The sequence below is a fragment of the Macrobrachium nipponense genome, chromosome 17 (assembly GCF_015104395.2).
Source record: "Macrobrachium nipponense isolate FS-2020 chromosome 17, ASM1510439v2, whole genome shotgun sequence".
In the NCBI taxonomy this organism is placed as follows: Eukaryota; Metazoa; Arthropoda; class Malacostraca; order Decapoda; family Palaemonidae; genus Macrobrachium; species Macrobrachium nipponense.
Window position 1 is genome coordinate 75,054,053 of NC_087210.1, and position 18,239 is coordinate 75,072,291.

The window sequence follows — 18,239 nt, forward strand, 5'->3', positions numbered from 1 at the left end:
TCAGGCAAGGAGGAGGAGCGAGCCATGATGAACCAGATGCAGGCAGTATTTCAGAAACAGGTGCAGCTTCACTGGTCTTGTATTCATTTATTGTATGTTACTTTTATTATCATCATTATCATCATTATTATGTCCGATACAGTATGGCCGCCACGGTGTTCGGGGGATGTAGTAGAACACACATGCAGATATAATGCCCAAGCCGTCGAATGCTCAGACGTAGTGGTGCAAAGAGTATGTTACATAGAGTCATTCAAATGTACAGTGCACTCACAGGCTCTAAAATTGACCAATCGATCGAGAAGTTACTGAAAGAGAAAGTGGCAGACCTTCATGCAATGTGCTGGGTTGAGGTATCTTTCTGTCAGTAGCTTGTCATGGTAAACCAGTGTAGCGTTTACTCTCACGCCTTCATGGGACCGGGTTGGGATGATGATGACGATTGATTAGACCAATTTTAGATCTTAAGCTTCCACTACACACAGTTGCTCTTTTATGCTTATGGTGCCACAGTTACAATATCCTGTCTATGATTAGTTCTGTTATGATACTGTTCATTGCCATTATTCTTATTGTTATATTCACATCCTCTGAACCACCGTTAAGGCTGCCACATTTTCCCAGCTGTGTCCCTCCATCAGCCTGCTGTATGTTTGCCTCTTACAATTCTTCTGGCTTCTTCAGTGCCAGAACTCCTTTTTTTTGTAGATTACCAAAATTTGAGTCACACTTTCTCTCCTCTTCAGTTGAATTATGGTGCTTTGTAGATAAAAAGAATAAATACTGTAGATAAAGATAAGAAGAATTGTTGGAGCCAGACTGTAGTGTAGGGGAGGGCAAGGGAAATGGGCCGAAGGTAACACCCTCAGACCCCCACAATAAATGACTTTCAGGGGTTTTATTGTTACTCTTCAGGGTTTATGCCCAGATAGGCCTAAGCTAGGCCTAGAGTAAGTGTTTTAACTGTTCTTGATTTGTATACTACAGTAAGAAGTATTATAACAGTAGAATTTGAAGGAAGAAGATAATTCCATTGTTTTTGGAATTTCTTGCCTTATTGTCACTGTTTCCTCGTTGTTACAAACATGAGAGGGTGAAGCCTTTTCGGCCCCCCTGTCCCCCCTCCCCCACCAGTAGTAGCGCGTGTGGCCGTGGTGAATGTCGAAAGTGACGTTGTTGTCAGCGCCTCGCCTCTGTCACAACAATTGATGGCGCTATTGCATGTTGTTATAGGTGATAAAAATATAGATGAGGAAGGCTCAGTAGAGTTGGAACAAACGCGAGCGCGCCTGGTCGAGACTCAGAATGAACTGGACCGCGTGAAGGACACCTTACGCCAACGGGAGGACGATAACAAAAAACTGCGTCAGGTGAGTTTTGACAGCTGTGTCAGGCCCCTTGAGGTGGTGGGTCGGGTGGTGACGTGACCTTGGCACTCTGATGTGCCAAAAGCATGACTTGAAAAAGTGTAGAGTATCTGATCTGAAATAGAAGATAGATAAAGGACTAGATATCTGAATGTTATGACTATATGGAAAGAAATCAGTGCACATTTCACGATTTCAAAGTTGTTATTCACTACTGATGTGAAAATACAAAATTTAAATGCTTTTATTTAGCTATCAATGAAAGACTAGTAGCTCCTTGTTTATCTAACTAAACTAACCCCCAAATTCATCCCTGGTGACAGCAGATTATTCAGGGTTTCCCATAATCCCCAAAAAACTAGAAATCTTAGGCAAGTTACTTGACTTAGGGTATGCCTTTGTTTATTAGCAATGACTTGAACAATGACGACGTGATGATATCGCTGATAATGATGATGATGATGAAGATCACCTTCATCTTGAAGAATTCTAGACTACCCGACCTCACCACCTCATGTCCGATCGTCAGCAGCAGGCACCCCGGGTCGCGAGTCCCCCCCGCTCCCGCCAACCTGGTAACCCCCCACCCCAGCGCACCACACCTCGCCCACCCACAGAACAACGCGATAACACACGAACACACAACACGTTCTTTATTATTATGATTATTATTATATTATATGATATTAGATGCAGGAGGCCGTGGGCTTGACTTCATGAAGAAATTAGAATGTGATCATTCCAGTGCTGAAGATTATGCTGTGTTAGATACTATGTATTGTTATACAATTTTGATTTTAGATAAGAATTCTTTTTCTAAATTATATCGCTCATATTCTAAATATCTTCAGTCTACAGTGAAATTAATGGTAATTTAAGTCAGAAACCTGATGATTTGTGAGATTTTTTCCTTCACGTGTCTGTGACTCGACTCGACTGACAGACAGACTTTTGGGCAGCGATGCCCTGAAAGTGTCCGTGGTGAGGGATGCCAAGTGCCCGGGTTAGAGGTAGACTCGTGCCCGGGATAAAGTAGACTGTACCCGAGTATAACATCATGCCTGGTTAGATCCATTTACTTCCTTGCTAAGAGATAGAAATGCAAGATTTAGTTGCTGTAGATGTAATTCTCTGTAGTGTTCAAGTGTCTGATCTATTATTGCTCTTAATTTATTCTTTGTAGATTCTGTAGAGCATAGACTCCTTTTATTTATCTCAAGAAAATTCTTTATCTGGGAAGAACCCTCATGCAAGTGCAAAGATTGACATCCAAAGGACCTGTTGTAGCCCTGGGTTTTTGCACCATTTTCAGTTATTACCCTCGTCAGTGACACACTGATGCTTTGTTATAGTTTCAGTATTCATTGGCATAAGATTAAAATCATAAAATTGTCTTCATATGGCGAATTTTAGGGTTACTCCCAGAGCACAAGAGAAAAGAATCCCTGTTCCAATAGGACTTAGGCTGCTTCTAGTAGATCTTGCCAGGGAACCTGATTGTACTCGGGTACAGGTAGACTTTTATGATGCTGCCACACCCACACCCACCCACCGCTAGACCTCCAAAACGAGAGAAGGATTTGGCTCGTCACTACAAGAATAGAGAAGAAGCATTTCATTAGTTTGGATGCTCAGGGATGAAAGTGAAAGCAAGCAACAAATAGAAAGGGAGGAAATAAATTCACCCAGTCAAAAGATTTAAGCAAACCAGAGTAACCAATCTTTCTCTCCTCTTAGGCCAATACCTAACATGATTCCCGATTATTAAAGTTTAAGATCACCGTAGTTCTTTAGACTAACCCCTCCTTATATCGATAACTCTTGAAATTAGAGAATTACTGATAAAACTGATTTATTGTCATGTCCATTTCAGCTGAACATTTTATGGCTATAGTTGCCCCCTTTAGTAGCAGCACCTACTTGTCTCAACTTTACTAAGTAGTCTGTTATTGAAATCTGATCTCTGCTGGTTTCATATTTTTCCTTTTAGTATTGTAATGTGTTGCAGTATTTTTTCAAAAACAGTTTCTGCTTATCGATTCTTCTTCAATATGTAGAAGGGTTGCACGTCTTTCGATAACATAAACCTTTGCCACTTATAAGATTCTCTGCTTATTATCTCTCTTTTATTCTGATTAGGCAACCCCTTTCCTCCAATGAATGACATGGCTTTAGACGTGACGTTGGTCAAGACTTTCATGTAAACAAGTGATAATGTTCCTATATTCTGCGCTCAGTTTTATCCGGTGTTTCTTGTAACCTTCCGTCCATCTGCTGTCGTTTTCTTCATTGCGTCATTAGCACTTGCACAGTCATTTAATCGCGATGTCCAGTCTAGTATATAATGACGATAAACGTGTTGTTCCAAAATGTACTGTCATATGAGACACATTCAACGGAAAGATCTAATGCTTGTCATTGTTCTCTGCCTGCATGTTCCGTCTATCTTATAATAACTATAGAGTTTGATGTGTTGAGCTTTTAATAAACGGCAGTGTGTGTGTGTGTTTGTGTGTGTGCAATGTCAAGCATCTCATTTCATTACCCTATTGTCATTATATGGCTTGGCTTCATAGGAGCGAATCTGCTCAGAAAGAGATAAACCTAAATCTAGACTGAAAAGTTGCTCACTTTCTTTGGTAAAACTGTGTTTGAGGAGAGTCATTTCCCTTGAATTATAAAGCCCTGGTTGCAGCTCGTGACACTATGGAGTCGATGAAGCCATCTTAGGATCCTGTGTAGTGAAAGTTGCAGTTTTGAATTCCCCTTGTGGCTGTGGCAACAGTCTTGTGACCCTGTATGCCCAGGCAATAATAGTCTTGTGACCCTTTAACAATTAACCTAGGAGCCATGTGTCTTGTGTTAATTGAATCACCTGCCTGTACATTTGTGTGCCTGACATTCTAGCTGTGTATTCATGTGTGTCAGAGGCAGTAGATTAGAACCTTGTGTGGCCGAAGGAGTAGTAACCTTGGAAAAGTACAGAATTACAGAATGTAATGTCTCTCCGCTAGTCATGGAATGGCATTCATTCTGAAATACTTTGCTGTCAAGGTTACATTTTGCACCCAATGTGTTAAGAGCAGCAGTCTTGAGAATTTTTATAGCAACTAAATGCAGTAGTATTAAGATTTGGTCCCAGTAAGGGAAAAGTACTGTAATGTTCTTTCACCCTCGATAAAGAAAAGCTGTCTGCTAGTCCATATGGCTTGGATAACACATGATCTGTTTGGTGTAAGTGGCTGAAAAATGTGCGCAGCTGGGTTTCGATACTTTTTCATACTAAGAATGTGGTGTTAGATTTGGTATAAATGAAGAGGTGCCCTGTCGACTTCTGAATATTATGTACTGTGATTAGATGTTGAAAATGGCAGAGTGATAGTTTCACTATCTGTATGTTTGGGAACTTGCTGTATGAATGTAATCCCATTTTACTGCACACATTACTGCTCATTCGCGAATTGAATGTTGCATAAAAGGTTTATTAGATGTTGCAGTATCAAGATGACTGTAGAGCTTATTTTACCAATTTTAATTCAGTGCAATAGAAGGATTGCTTTTTTTTTGTATAAGCTTATCAGTAAGTTTTAAGTAGATGAGTGTGAATGTCTAAGGCCATTTCATGGCACATTCATTTATAGCCATTTACTCTTATGATCATAAACCTTTGGCAACATTCCTATCACATTTTGCATGAATGAAAGAACACAGTTATGAGGAGACAGCGTGCGAGTTATTGTCTTGAACAGGATAAGCAGCAGTAATGAATATTTGGCCATTGTCTGAAACATAAAAAACTGAATTTTATTGATAGACTGAATAGAATTTTCATATCCTAAAATACTTATGAAAGCCTTACTCTGATAAGCGCTTTGATTAAACTTTCATATTGGCCGGACCTGCTGTTGAATTTTTAAAAATATGTAATGTATATATATATATATATATGTGTGTATATATATATGTATATATATATATATGTAAAGATCCAGACAGCCATGTTTTGACCATGGGATCAAAGCAGTTAAACTTGTAGTGTTGTGTCCGGGGTGCAGGTGTGCTGTTGGTGGGGCCACTCTTTCTGTAGTACGTTTCATGTAAACCTAAGTTGTTTTGTTAAGTATAATGTAAGGTATGACTGTCTCTTTGTGGGGACTCTTCATCCTACCAAAGCACTGGATTGCTTTTCTAGGAAGTATCTCTCTTAGATGTCTGCCCTGTCAGCTTTCCTGAGGCACAGGTATCCAAAAAGTCCAATATTTTGTTATTTCCTGGAAGGTCAAAGCTTCAGAGAGTAGCTCAAATACTGAGTGCTTTTTCGTACCTGGATCACGATTCACTCAAAGAGCAGTCATACCTTGCTGTGTTAAGCAGAGAGAGAAAAAAAAGAGAGTAGTTTCTGCCACGCAGTGGCACTTACTAGTAGAGTGTTGCCTGCGGTTGACGGGAGTGTGCAGCAGCAGCAGCAGCAGCAGTAGTAGTGTTTGTTGCTCGTTGGTTGATGGGTATGGGTGTGGCTGCAGGAAGCTCTGGAGGCGGCGGAGCGGCTGAGGCGTGAGCACGAACATAGCTTCGGGGGGGCCTGGGGGCTGAATGGCCCTGCTGCTGACGCCGGTACATCGGCGACGCTGTCGGCGCTGTTGGAGACCAAGGACGCTCGTATTCTTTCGCTGGAGCGGGAGGTTGGGCTCCTGGAGGGGGAGGTGACCATGGCCAGGGAGGCGGCGAGGGAAGCTGCCAGGGAAGGCTTAGTTGGAGGGGGCCTCATTGGGGGCAGCTTATCGGGCTCTCGGTGGGGCTCCCGGGCCTCCCTGGCTACGCCACCACCCACCGATGACTCACGCCTCCTCCAGGTGCTACAGGAACGGGAGCGGAAGGCCAAAGCCCAAGTAAGTTTGGGTCACCTTCAGGCAATGATGCCACACGAACAGTTGCCATACACCAGACATTCAGTCAGAGAGAAAAAAAAAAAAATAGAGAGAAAACTCGCTCATTCAATCTTGATGGGGTTGTTATAGATACCCAAATGCATTCGAGAAAATGCCCATTTGCTGAATTTCTTGGTCATCCTAGATTCCTGAGCAAGGCAAGAAGATAAAAAGCCAAACATGATTAAACGACAAGACAGACAGTTATATGGTTGTGTCAACCTTACATGTGGTCATCGTTTGCCCTTCGGTGGCAATTGTTTCCTAACAAAAACATGCAAAGTTGCAAGGAACCTTAAAATTTCATTTATTAGAAAAAATGCTTTTCAGTCTGCTTTAGAAATCGGCAGAACGTTACCGAAAAAAAGACCAGTTTTATATAATGCGATGATAAATTTCCTTCTGCAATTTTGTCATAGAATCAATATATTGCTATACTAGATGATAGCAAGGTGCCCAGCAGCTTGCGTATATTTTAACCTGGTTACTTAAATTATCTGGAGGTAAGTTCAGATGAGGGCTTATCTATCTTCCATTCTCTTATCATTTCCTTATTTTACAATTTTTTCTTTGTTTTTTTTGCTTGCATGTTTTAAGATGCACATTAAGTTTTGATTTGATCTCGAAGTGTTAAAGCGAACCTCGTGTATCCAGGCTGTAAGACGGATTATTTTGTTAAATCCTATAGATGACACTTTCCTAGAATCCTACGCTTCGGATTAACGAGGTGAGACTGTCCTTATGTTGAGTTCTCGTTCCGTAGACTTTCTGCCCTCTCTTTTCATTTCTGGATCTGTCTTTTTTTCTCTTTTTCTCGTCGAATTGTGCACCCTAAAAACCTGCAACTAAAAAGAGAGAGAAAAAAAAGAAGCCAAAAACAGAATGCCAGTAATCTCCACTTCTTCGTTTTCTTTAGCCTGGAGTTGTATATATAAATAATATAACTAGCTTTCTTTCTCAGCTGTGTCTCCGAGGCCTTGTATCTGCTTTTACCATGACCCACTTACCATTATACCTCATCTTAACACCATCTTCAGTGACCATTTTGATATGTTCAATGGATTCAACATCACCATGATATGTTAGTTTATTGAGTTCTCTTTCCGTCTCTTCTTCCCTTTTAGCTCAAGGTATCTTTGTTATCCATTGTATGTATTGTGGACGTGTTTAATAGTATTTTTGTAGGTCGACTTAAATTTTTGGATCTTAGTGATACTCTTAAGCTATTTGTTAAACTATCATGGTGTAAATATACATCTTGAAGCTTTCCAGTCATGTAGGAAGAGTAATTGAATCTTGCTCTTTCCAGGTATGTATATTAGTAGGTTTATTGACGAGTCGATTAAATGTTGTTTTTATGTGGAGAGAAAGAACGAATGAGAGAGAAGCCAGGTATTTTCTGTCATTGGTGACCACAGAGGTTTCTTTAGGGAACGTAACACACAACTTGTACATTGTATTAGTCAAAATCGGAATTGTTTCACATTTGAATATTGTTGGATTACGGATTGCTACATAAACAAAGTTTCATGCATGCCAGTGTGTATATAGATATAGATATTTTGTACATACATATATATATATATATATATACACACATATAATATATATATATATATATATATATATATATATATATATATATATATATATATATATATGTAGTATGTATATATATATATCATATATAATATATATAATATATATATGTATGTGTATGTATATATGCTATATATATATATATATATATATATATATATATATATATATATATATATATATATATATGTATATATGTATATATGTAATCATATATAAGTATATATATATATATATATATATATATATATATATTATATATATATATATATATATATATATATATATATACATATATATATATATATATATATATATATATATATATATATATATATATATATATATATATATATATATATATATATATATATATATATATATATATATATATATATATATATATATATATATATATATAGTGTACATAAATATAATGAATAATATATGCACATTACATCAGAGCCACTATTCCAGCTACTCCTTTCCCATGAGAGATTGTGAAGATGTAAGACTCGCAGGCCTTCCTAATGTTGCAGAATTACTACGAGCTAACCGTATTAAACGGGCTCCATGACGAGGACTGCTTTTATGTCCAAAGCAAAGACGGTTAACTATGATTGATATTATTTGTAACCTACATTTGGACGCCCGCTACTTCCACGGAAGAAAACACAATTTTCATATCAATCGTATGTGGTGATGAGGTTTGCTATGTGACAGTTGCATAATGTTTTGTTTGTGTAAACTGGACAGTTATATTTACGGATCTGGCTATAAACAGCTTTCTTTCAGGACACTCAAGTTTTGGCATGACTATTTCATTTTATTCGTTATTATGAGGTGGAGGCCAACGGGACCGGCAATCTGGACGGTTCGTCGAGCCTATAGGCCTGATTGTAACAAAAAAAAAAAAAAAAAAAAAAAAAAAACTATTGAAGTAATGCCTACCCCAATTTTGATAGATGGCAGATTGCATTGAAGGTTGACGAGAAAATGATTGAAGATATCAATAAAGCTTTGTATTCTTGATGTTGATACCGAAACCTGAGATTTACGTCGAGTAAATTCATGATATTAATTTTTCAGAGTGACTCACGTAAAGATATGTTATATTAAATAGTAATGTTAGGAAATATTTCTATATTTGTCTCTAAAGTCTGGAACTTTTGAACTTGGCGTATAGATGTTACATTGACCGTACAACGAAAATTGGTGATTTACCAACGCAGTCCATTCTTGCTCTTGGTCTTGGTGCCCTAGATTGAACTTTAAAATGAGTCACGTTTTTCCATCACATCTCAAGAACAAGAAAATCGTGTCGCACGCCCATCTTTGGCCAAAAGCGTTTGGCCGTGCCCTTACTGTATTTTTCCCCTTCATTACTTCCTAAATATTCCTACTTTCATTTACCTGATCGCCGTGCTCTGTGCCACCCAACGAAGATGATCCCCGGTGTTCCTAAAGCAGAAGAGGTAGACTCGGGTATAAATGCTTGCGGAATTAATCTTTTGGATTCTTCAGTCTTTTGTCAAAAAGGCAGTTATTGTTTGATTAGCAATGTTCCTGAACTGTTGTTCAAGTTTACGAGTAGTTTGCTAATATTCTGCCTTGGGAGAATTTTAAGTTTTGCTTCTTATCGAAAGATTGGAATTTAAACTTTCAAAAATTGTGATGTATGTTTTTGATATGAGGAACTTGAATATAAAGTAAAAACTAACAAACTGATGTATTCGAGTAATTTACGATAGATTACCGAAATGATTTTAAGCAAATTTTCTAGACCACTGTTAAGGAATGGGGAGCCTTGTACAGATTTGGGAATCAATTTCAACACAACTGAGGAAGGGAGGAACAGCCCCTCATCATAAACTGGAAATGTATCCCGCCCTGTATGACTAACCTGCTCAACTATGATGAAGAAACAATGACCTGATTTGTTTTCATCTTCAAGTATCGGCCAGTAAATGAATCTTATTACTGGAACATCAGCGTTGGGTAGTAACATACATCCTCTGCCGTTGCAAATGATTGTGTACCTTATAGTTAGTCAAAGCTGTCGTAAGTGTAGACCTGACCTACCCTAACCCAACATGAACAAAAAAACAAATTACTGACAAACGAGATCTCAGTGCCACATTTATTCCGGTAAACGTTTTGGCAGAACTAACTCAAGTATTCACGACAGTAGTAGCTACTGAAAGTTTATTGTCGCCAGTAAATAAGACTTTCATTTGGAAGGAAGACAGCTGACGCAGAATGGTCGATTTATTGGTTTAGCAAACTTGCTTTGCGATATGAAAGGTCATTGACGTAGATAAAACCGAAGAAGCCTAAAAGAGAGGACTTATGATAATGGGACTTATTTACTCGTTCAATTCGGCAATGCAAGGTTATAGTTATTTTTGTGGAGAATATAATTCTCTGCCAAACATCAGTTGTTACCATAGTTTTAAAATAATTTTTCAAAAGATTTTGTTAATCTAATTTATAAAGTCGTTGCCATACCTATTCATCACAAACTAAATTCGTTATAGCTCTTGGCTTAAAGCGTAAATTTTATATTCCATTCCATTCCATACTGGTATGGATAAAAACGTAATTCGCAAATTAACGGAAACGATTGGAACTCAAATACAATAATGTTGTTTCTCACATAGCTACCGACATTAGGCAAACTTACGAAAGACAATAGTCTATTATCAAAACTACATACATTCTATAAAATAGACCAGATAAATGAAATCATGAGTCACTGATCAACTAAGGATTTAGCCAGACTTGAAGTAAAACATCTACTGTATACAGCTTTCAGAACAACGCTGTCATAGGAAAGGATTAAATTAGTTCTTTGGGGACTTGGTTTGAATCCTGAGTGTCTCAGTTATCCTAAACTCCAATGTAACCAAGCTCAGTAAAATGAACTATAGTTGGGAAGGAAGTTCAATGAGTAATTGTAAGTGCTCGCAAAAAGCCTGAAAATGCTTGGTGACCGTGTTTATGCAGTAAAATAATTTTACTTGTCTAGAATTAGTGATAATTCCAAACATGATTAAGGATTTGTAGTAGAGCTTTAAAAAAAAAAAAAAAAAAAAAAAAAAAAAAAAAAAAAAAAAAACTTCCATGTCGTTAAGCATGAAAATTCATAAAATGTTTTTGCACTGCCATTACGATGAACAGATGAAAACCTGATTCAAAGTAAATGTATATGTTTTTTTGAAATAGGGACAAATTGGAATATCGTCAGACTAGGACGTATAGTGTGACATTCTGGAGTTACCGAACAGTCTTGGGAACCTCTCAGGTCGTCATGTGCTTTCAATCCCTCTTGATGAGTATGCTTTAAAAGAACCAACATAGAGCTAACCATGACATTACAATTGTCCCATCAAGTAACGCATTTTGATATGAAACCTATAAGACATAACTTTATTTTTATTACTGGATTCTCATAGATGACAAAAAAAAAAAACTTTTTTTTCTGATGGCTTTGTAGTGTTTATGGATGGGAACAAAGCGGAAACGTTCGAAATTAGAATGTATATTTGTTCATTCATAAACAATGTTTAGGCTTCATAATAGAAACGATGAATGATGAATTTTAAGCCTCTGCGAGATTTAAAGTTTTTAGATGAAATGATAGAAAGCCTCATGTAATTCCAAAATTTTACTCATGTCGTCATAATCACAGTTATGTTAGATACTCTATTATTTCTCCGAATTGCCATTGGCTCTTAAAAATCTCAAAGAAGATGGCGGTACATCAATCATCCTTGTATTATCCGACTAAGATAGAATAAAAATATTGTGTGACCTTACTATCAGAAGAGCAAAAATATATTGTGACTTACTATCAGAAGAGCAAATATATATTGTTACCTTACTACGAAAGAGCAGAAATATACTTTTCCCATACTATCAGAAGAGCAAAAATGTATTGTAACCTTAATATCAAAGAGTAAAAATATATTGTCATCTTACTATGAAAGAGCAAAAATATACTTTTCCCATACTGTCAGAGGAGCAAAAATATAGTGTGACCTTTATATCAAAAGAGCAAAAACATATTGTGACCTTACTATCAGAAGAGCAAAAATGTAGTGTTCCCTTACAATCAGAAGAGTAAAAGTATATTGTGACCTTAATATCAGAAGAGCAAAAATATTTTGTGACCTTACATTCAGAAGATCAAAAATATTTTTTGACCTTACTATCAGAAGAGCAAAAATATCCTTTTCCCTTACAATCAGGAGAGCAAAAATATACTTTTCCCTTACAATCAGGAGAGCAAAAATATATTGTTCTCTTACAATCAGAAGAGTAAAAGTATATTGTTCCCTTACAATCAGAAGAACAAAAATGTACTGTTCCCTTACAATCAGAGGAGTAAAAATTTAGTGTTCCTGTACAATCAGAAGCGGAAAAATATTATTGTTCCCTTACTATCAGAAGAGAAGAAATATAATGTATTCTTACTCTCATAAGGGAGACATAGGAAACTACACTTAATATTCAATGAATACTTAGCTGCTATTGAAATTATTTGCTTCAAGTTCATTCGACATTCTATACCTACCGAAGTAAAAGTTACGCTATCGGACATGTGAAACCCTAGTGAAAACTCACTTGATATACAAAAGTTCAACTTCAGTATAAAGTCAGTAGAGTAATGCATTACCACGATTTGAAATTCTCGAGTATTATTTATTTAATTTGCAAGAGCTTTGCATTTGCAAGTTGACGCAGTGCAATAGATTCAAATCTACTGTGATGAGAGGATGCATCTTCATCCACCTTGCTATTCAGGATAAATTCCGTGATTTATTTATTTGATTTGAAGGTGTTTTAGTGGTAGTGACCTCTGGTAACACTATTACAGAATTAGTTCTGTTGTAATATAATGAGTAAGGTAGCGGACTTGTAATTTCAATTAATTTTTAAATCAGGATAATTTATTTGTACATTATACTCCATTCCTTAACTAGTAGCTCTACAGCCAAACCCTAGAGGTTTATTTTTGGGGGAGGGGAAAGGATATCTGAAGACCTAAGCCTAATTCTAGAGTGTCTTTGTTTACAACCTATATTCGATTTTGATTGAGAAGCAATGTAGATGTTGCAGCCCTCAATTTAGGGTTTGTAACTCGTGTCGAGAGAGTTTTGACAACTTCGTTTCAAGTCCTTCCTCTGCGTGCTCTTTGCATTCAGCCAAGCAGAGCATTTCTTAGCACAAAGCAAAATTTTGGCAGCCATAACCAAGTCGCTAACCTTGGTCGGTAGCACAATAAACGCTGAGTCACCTAATACTTCCTAGCGTTTGACCTTTGGCCTAAATTATATATTCCAATTCCAATTGGTCAATAACACTTTAGAAAAGGAGAGTTTTATTAGTTTTTTTTTTAACTCAAATAATCTTCGTATTTGTAATACTTATTGACCTTTTTCTTCTTGTCAAACGTTACAAGACTTCCTGTGTTATTCCAGCGTTATAGTTTTGTTACGTCGTTCTTTTATATTTCGAAATCATATTCATATATTCGGATTCACATTTCGATACGATACTGATTTATTCGCAATCACATTTTGAAGTCACATTGATATATTCGGTATCACATTTCGAAGTCACATTGATAAATTCGAAATCTTTTTGATATATTCGGAATCACATTTCGAAATCGTATTGATATATATTGATTCACATTTCGAAATCATATTGATTAATTCGAAATCACATTGATATATTCGGAATCACATTTCGAAATCCTATTGATATATTTTGATTTGCATTTCGAAATCACATTGATATATTCGGAATCACTTTTCGAAGTCATATTGATATATTTTTATTTACATTTCGAAATGTATTGATATATTCGGAATCGCATTTGGAAATCACATCGATGTAATCGGTGTGGCGATCAACCGCAAAATCGGATTGAATTTTTGGACTAGAATTCAGGTGCTCGATGGAAGACGGAGTATTATCATAACAGAACGAAAATATCGACTGACTTATAATCTGGATATTCAGGTTGAATGTCAACCATATGACTCTATCCAGTGAAATGCAGTGATTATTATTTTTCCGTAGTTGCAGTTTCTTATTAGCCTTTGATTTTCATTTCACAGAGGTGGACAACTGTATATGGCACGTGAGTGAACTTTGATTTTTTAATCTCTCTCTCTCTCTCTCTCTCTCTCTCTCTCTCTCTCTCTCTCTCTCTCTCTCTCTCTCTCTCGACAACAACAACAAAATAAAGGACACATTTCAGAAGTCAGGTGGTAAGGCCAGTTCAAATAATTTGATAATGAATGATAATCTCATTTTTCAAATTTACATAATGATAAAGACCGAACGTAGCTCGTATACGACACTCAATAGAAAAGGAATGTCTCATAAGCATTGGAAAAAAGTTGCAAAGTGGGCATAGCAGGACACTTTTGCAACAACAAAAATTTAGTCTTATCATCTCTCTCTCTCTCTCTCTCTCTCTCTCTCTCTCTCTCTCTCTCTTCTCTCTCTCTCTCATTTTCCAAACCAGATTCACATCGAATAATTACACATGAAATGAATGAAAACAGTATTCTAACACATATGTCATATATTTAGGCCTATTTATTCTTGAGATATAAAGACAGTCCATTTAGATTTAGAGTAATAACTGGAGGAGATCGAGTCAATATCTCTTGGTTAATCAAATCACGTGGATATTTCATGTTAGCAGTCTTGCAGTTAGACTTGATATAGAAAAAGTAAAAAGTGAATGTAACGCATGTATGGTCAAGAGTGAGTGAGAGCAGTCAGAGTAATCACGCTGACGATATCAGACTCAACTTTGGTCAGAGCGGAGGCTAACTGTCACTCTTTGTAGCTGGAGGAGTCGAGGCTTGAGATCCAGAAGAGGGACCAGGAGATCCTGGCCCTGTCGGCCAAGATGAAAACTTTGGAGGAGCAACACAGCGACTACCAGCGACACATCATGGTGCTGAAGGAGTCCCTCTGCGCCAAGGAGGAGCACTACAATATGCTTCAGACCGATGTAAGTATTTACAGGGCGCGTTCTCTACCAACAACAAAAAATTCCAAAAAACATTACACTCCTTCCAACCACATCTACTCCACATCAACTTCTTCTCGACGTGAGTACATCGCAACACAGCAAATTCGGAACATCTTTCAGCCTTGTATTTGAGGAAGGCCTGATTTTTCAATCGTACTTAAGGCATGTGGCATTGGTGCTCTTTTATTGGTTTTACAGATTTATTTTACTTATTATTTTTAAGGTTAAATCATGTAAGAGACGGTCATGATCAGGATTCAAGGCATATTTACTTGGACTTGGATTGATTGATAATTATGTCATGAATATACGTAGTATGTATACAAAATTAAAGGCTAGGGATTTAGTATCAGCGTCCTGAGATTAACTCAGTCCATTTCTCTGATTCAAGTAAAACTTGCCTCAGTTCACGGGAATCACTATCACCATTTGAAATGAGCTTCGAGACATTATTGATTTGTAGTTAAATGAGAAAGGTATATTATTGGCAGGCCAGAATTAACAGCATAAAAGCAAGTTAATTGTAAATAAATAAAGAAATTGCAAGAGTAGGGTTAAGAATGTGAAAAGTATAAAATATATATATAAAAAAAGTATGTTTTATTTTGATTTCATATCTAGTCCCTAATACTGTAGTTTTCTTTTGTCATTGCTACATGCCTTTAAGGGATTTTGGGGAAGAAAGTGTTTGGTTTTAACCATTCTGATAGAGGGCTAATTATATACTGAGTTTGTAATTTAAGAACGACCCCACTTACGTTAAATCCGAATTGGTCTATACCCGAGACACATGAGCGTTTCACATTCCCCCGGTAATGAGTCTTCTCGTCGAATGTTTGATCGTAATTATAAAGCTAGTTATTACTATTCTAATAATAGCTATGTTAACATGCCTTAGCTAGCACATTAATCCATGTAGATTAAGTTCACAGTCGCTTTACCTTATTAGACTGACATGGCCCAGACCTTTGTATTTTAGTTCTTCGTGTACAGACACTTCGACTTCGGTGGTTTGGTATATACGCGCCCTCATACCCACACTTAGCTTACATGTATATTTATACAGTATGTATGTATATATATGTATATATATATATATATATATATATATATATATTATATATATGTATATATATATGATATATATATATATATATATATATATATATATATATATATATATATATATATATATATATAAAGTTTTCGTCATTGGTCATTGGCTCACGTGATCTCATTTCTCATGCTTTGAAAACTCTTTATCATTTCACAATATTTATTTATGTATGTTCTACAGGCAACTCTTAGAAACTCATCTTCCCATTCATGTGTGTTGTCATATATAGTCATGTGAGTATATGCCATTTTCATTTATAGAGGGTGGTTCTAGAATGTGTTCGCGTTGCACTTTTCTACAAAAAGTTTGTGTTAAATTGTTAGATATATGTGTGTACGTACATATGATGTATTCATATAAATATATATATATATATATATATATATATGTGTGTGTGTGTGTGTGTGTGTGTAATATATATATAGTATATATATATATATATGATATATATATTATATATATTATATATATATGTATATACGTATATATATATATATATATATATATATATATATATATATACTATATATATATATATATATATATATATACTATATATATATATATATATATATATATACATATATATCATATATATATATACGTATATATATATATATATATATATATATATATATTATATATATATAATATTATATATATATATATATATATATTATATATTATATATATATTTAATATATATATATATATATATTTATATATACATATACATAATGCATTCTGAATGCGATTTGCTGACTCATAACTAGGAAATAAGGTTTTTAATGAAAAAGGAAAATAGATTTGGTCGTTATTTATAAGAAAGAGAAGTATCTTGTAATGTGCTGGTTTCATTTAAAGAAATCATATAGGTTGGATATCAAGCGAGAGACGAAGGGGAAGAAGTACCGATTTTTTTAAGTGAAGGGCGAAGATAGGGATTAATAAAGAAAACAAGATGGTGAATAGTTTTTTTTTTTTTTTTTTTTTTGGTGGGTGGGGGGGTCTCTTAGCCCTAGAAAATGAGGTAGACTTGCCTCTTGAGAAAGGGATTATTATGAGAAGCTGGGAAAATACTCGCCGGGGGTGATTTCTAGACATTGAAAAAAGGGGAAAGAATTAATTATGAAGCCGCCTAATCTTATAATGAATTATTTGCACGGGATGAATTTAGGAAGATTTGCTCAGATGTTGTGACAATGCTGCATGAGAAGGGGCGGCATTCTCTTCGATAGCCCAAAGGAATTGATTAATTATTGAGGTTTTTCTGGCGTTACAACTACCAAGCGTTATGGAACAGTGGCATGACAGGTACGTATTGAAAAGAGATAGGGACGCTACTCAGAGAGAGAGAGAGAGAGACGAGAGAGAGAGAGAGAGAGACGGGTGTGCTGTGTGTGTGTGTTGTGGGGGGGGGGGGGGAATAAAAGGAAGAATGAAATGGCAGGGTCACCTTTCCGACGAATCGCCTTCAATTCAGTTCTATCAAGAAGGCAAAGCCTTAAACATCCGAGATTTAAGAGTAATATTAGGAGGTATGCGTTGAGAAGATAGTATTATCTATGGAAGTATCCTTTGACAAAGTGTTTCGTGAGGAATATTTCTGAAAAAATATTACAAATAACCTACGTGCTTCAGGGGGAGTGATTTTCTTACATAAGTAGGCGAGCATCGATGTGAGAAAAAAAATAATAAAAAAAGGCAAAAAAAAAAAAAAGAAAATTGCCGTCCAAGTGAGATAGGGAAATATACATACTGTATGAGGTATTGTAAATGTGCCTACCACTATTACAGAATGATTCTATTACATTCATATGAGAAAAGTTAGATGCGGTAATTAAAACCAAGCGCAGTTCGCACCGCTGGATGCAACTTTTATTTATAATTATAGGTGATGCGGAAGTAATTAAGAAAATTTGTTTCCGGACAAGTATTTAAACGTGTAAAGAAGAGAATTTTTCCTTAAATTAAGTCTTATAAGTGAATATATACAACTGTAAATCACTGGGTTTTTTTAAAGGTTCTGACGGAAATTTATACATTAAGTAAAACTTAAACAGCCTACGTATGATGGTTTGGATGGTATTTACCATTATGTTTTCAGTTATATTCAAATCTACAACAGTAACGTTATTGAAGAGGATGAGCCTGATTTCATCTGTAGT

General features: G+C 35.9%; 1 protein-coding gene across 14 annotated transcripts in view; it reads left to right on the forward strand.

The window, feature by feature from the left end:
- Positions 1-18,239, forward strand: part of LOC135196336 (trichohyalin-like) — a 515,728-nt gene that overhangs the window by 443,643 nt on the left and 53,846 nt on the right. For 10 of the 14 annotated variants that reach the window (XM_064223096.1, XM_064223084.1, XM_064223095.1 and 7 more), the window contains 3 exons: positions 1,234-1,370; positions 5,891-6,256; positions 14,766-14,933. In XM_064223096.1, the coding sequence (XP_064079166.1) occupies positions 1,234-1,370; positions 5,891-6,256; positions 14,766-14,933 (671 nt within the window). Of the gene's footprint in view, positions 1-4; positions 61-1,233; positions 1,371-5,890; positions 6,257-14,765; positions 14,934-18,239 lie in introns of all 14 variants that reach the window. The other 4 variants (XM_064223089.1, XM_064223092.1, XM_064223093.1 and 1 more) reach the window with 3 other exon arrangements.